The 2,500-nt window shown below is 60.8% G+C and overlaps 1 protein-coding gene across 1 annotated transcript in view; it reads left to right on the forward strand.

The window, feature by feature from the left end:
* LOC144490836 (epithelial sodium channel subunit alpha-like) overlaps positions 1-2,500 on the forward strand; it is a gene marked incomplete at both ends in the record, with an annotated part of 24,027 nt that overhangs the window by 15,361 nt on the left and 6,166 nt on the right. Inside the window, 2 exon segments of the mRNA XM_078208532.1 lie at positions 1,403-1,481; positions 2,490-2,500. The exon segment at positions 2,490-2,500 is cut by the window's right edge and continues 47 nt beyond it. Coding sequence (XP_078064658.1) covers positions 1,403-1,481; positions 2,490-2,500 — 90 coding nt within the window.

Genomic DNA, 2,500 nt, shown 5'->3' on the forward strand with positions numbered 1-2,500 from the left:
CGGGCCTGTTGCTAAGGCTGATAGGAGTAGGCCGCAGGCTCTCAGGCCTGTTGCTCAGGATGAGAGGAGTAGGCCGCAGCCTCTCAGGCCTGTTGCTAAGGCTGAGGGGAGGAGGCCACAGCTTCTCAGGACTGTTGCTATGGCTGATAGGAATAGGCCTCAGCCTCTTGGGCCTGTTGCGGCACGGTAGCACAGTGGTTAGCACTGCTGCTTCACAGCTCCAGGGTCCCGGGTTCGATTCCCGGCTCGGGTCACTGTCTGTGTGGAGTTTGCACATTCTCCCCGTGTCTGCGTGGGTTTCCTCCGGGTGCTCCGGTTTCCTCCCACAGTCCAAAGATGTGCGGGCTAGGTTGATTGGCCAGGTTAAAAATTGCCCCTTAGAGTCCTAAAAATGCGTAGATTAGAGGGATTAGCGGGTAAATATGTGGGGGTAGGGCCTGGGTGGGATTGTGGTCGGTGCAGACTCGATGGGCCGAATGGCCTCCTTCTGCACTGTAGGGTTTCTATGATTTCTATGATTATAGGTGTAGGCCCCAACCTCTCGGGCCTGTGGCGAAGGCTGACAGGAGTAGGCCAGAGCTTCTCGGGCCTGTTGCTTAGGCTGATCGGGGTAGGCTGCAACTTCTCGGGCCTGTTGCTACAGCTGTTAGGAGTAGGCCACAGCCTCTCGGGCCTGTTGCTATGGCTGATAGGAGTAGGCCACAGCCTCTCGGGCCTGTTGCTAAGGCTTTTAGTAGTAGGCCGCAGGCTGTTGGGCCTGTTGCTATGGCTGATAGGAGTAGGCCGCAGACTCTTGAGCCTGTTGCTATGGCTGATAGGAGTAGGCCACAGCCTCTTGGGCCTGTTGCTATGGCTGATAGGAGTAGGCCACAGCCTTTCGGGCCTGTTGCTATGGCTGATAGGAGTAGGCCGCAGACTCTTGAGCCTGTTGCTATGGCTGATAGGAGTAGGCCACAGCCTCTTGGGCCTGTTGCTATGGCTGATAGGAGTAGGCCGCAGCCTCTTGGGCCTGTTGCTATGGCTGATAGGAGTAGGCCACAGCCTCTTGAGCCTGTTGCTATGGCTGATAGGAGTAGGCCACAGCCTCTTGGGCCTGTTGCTATGGCTGATAGGAGTAGGCCGCAGCCTCTTGGGCCTATGGCTGATAGGAGTAGGCCACAGCCTCTCGGGCCTGTTGCTAAGGCTTATAGGAGTAGGCCGCAGGCTGTTGGGCCTCTTGCTAAGGCTAATAAGTGTAGGCCGCAGCCTCTTGGGCCTGATTCTAAGGCTGATAGGACTAGGCCGTAGCCTTTTGGGCCTGTTGCTAAGGCTGATGTAAAAATTGGCTGCAGACTTCCTGTTGTGTTAAACTGACTGGTGTTGAAAATTCCTCTCTCCATTCCCCGCTCTCCACACCCCCCAGGACATTGTTACTATCGGTTGTCCAAAGAATTCTCAGCGGATGTGCTGGGATGCTTCAAAACATGCCGGAAGCCGTGTCAGTGAGTACCGACCATTATCACTTTCCCTTAGCACCCCTCCCCGCCACCGAGGGAGCGCCGCACTGTGGGAGGGTCAGTGCTGAGGGAGCGCCGCACTGTGGGAGGGTCAGTGCTGAGGGAGCGCCGCACTGTGGGAGGGTCGGTGCTGAGGAAGCGCCGCACTGTGGGAGGGTCAGTGCTGAGGGAGCGCCGCACTGTGGGAGGGTCAGTGCTGAGGGAGCGCCGCACTGTGGGAGGGTCAGTGCTGAGGGAGCGCCGCACTGTGGGAGGGTCAGTGCTGAGGGAGCGCCGCACTGTGGGTGGGTCAGTGCTGAGGGAGCGCCGCACTGTGGGAGGGTCAGTGCTGAGGGAGTGCCGCACTGTGGGAGGGTCAGTGCTGAGGGAGCGCCGCACTGTGGGAGGGTCAGTGCTGAGGGAGCGCCGCACTGCGGGAGGGTCAGTGCTGAGGGAGCGCCGCACTGTGGGAGGGTCAGTGCTGAGGGAGCGCCGCACTGTGGGAGGGTCAGTGCTGAGGGAGCGCCGCACTGTGGGAGAGTCAGTGCCGAGGGAGCGCCGCACTGTGGGAGGGTCGGTGCTGAGGGAGCGCCGCACTGTGGGAGGGTCAGTGCTGAGGGAGCGCCGCACTGTGGGAGGGTCAGTGCTGAGGGAGCGCCGCACTGTGGGAGGGTCAGTGCTGAGGGAGTGCCGCACTGTGGGAGGGTCAGTGCTGAGGGAGCGCCGCACTGTGGGAGGGTCAGTGCTGAGGGAGCGCCGCACTGTGGGAGGGTCAGTACTGAGGGAGCGCCGCACTGTGGGAGGGTCAGTGCTGAGGGAGCGCCGCACTGTGGGAGGGTCAGTGCTGAGGGAGCGCCGCACTGTGGGAGGGTCAGTGCTGAGGGAGCGCCGCACTGTGGGAGGGTCAGTGCTGAGGGAGCGCCGCACTGTGGGAGGGTCAGTGCTGAGGGAGCGCCGCACTGTGGGAGGGTCGGTGCTGAGAACTTCTTACTAAAATTGTTATTCCTGTCTCAGGCAAACGGAAT

This window comes from Mustelus asterias, unplaced genomic scaffold (assembly GCF_964213995.1).
Source record: "Mustelus asterias unplaced genomic scaffold, sMusAst1.hap1.1 HAP1_SCAFFOLD_3892, whole genome shotgun sequence".
Taxonomy (NCBI): Eukaryota; Metazoa; Chordata; class Chondrichthyes; order Carcharhiniformes; family Triakidae; genus Mustelus; species Mustelus asterias.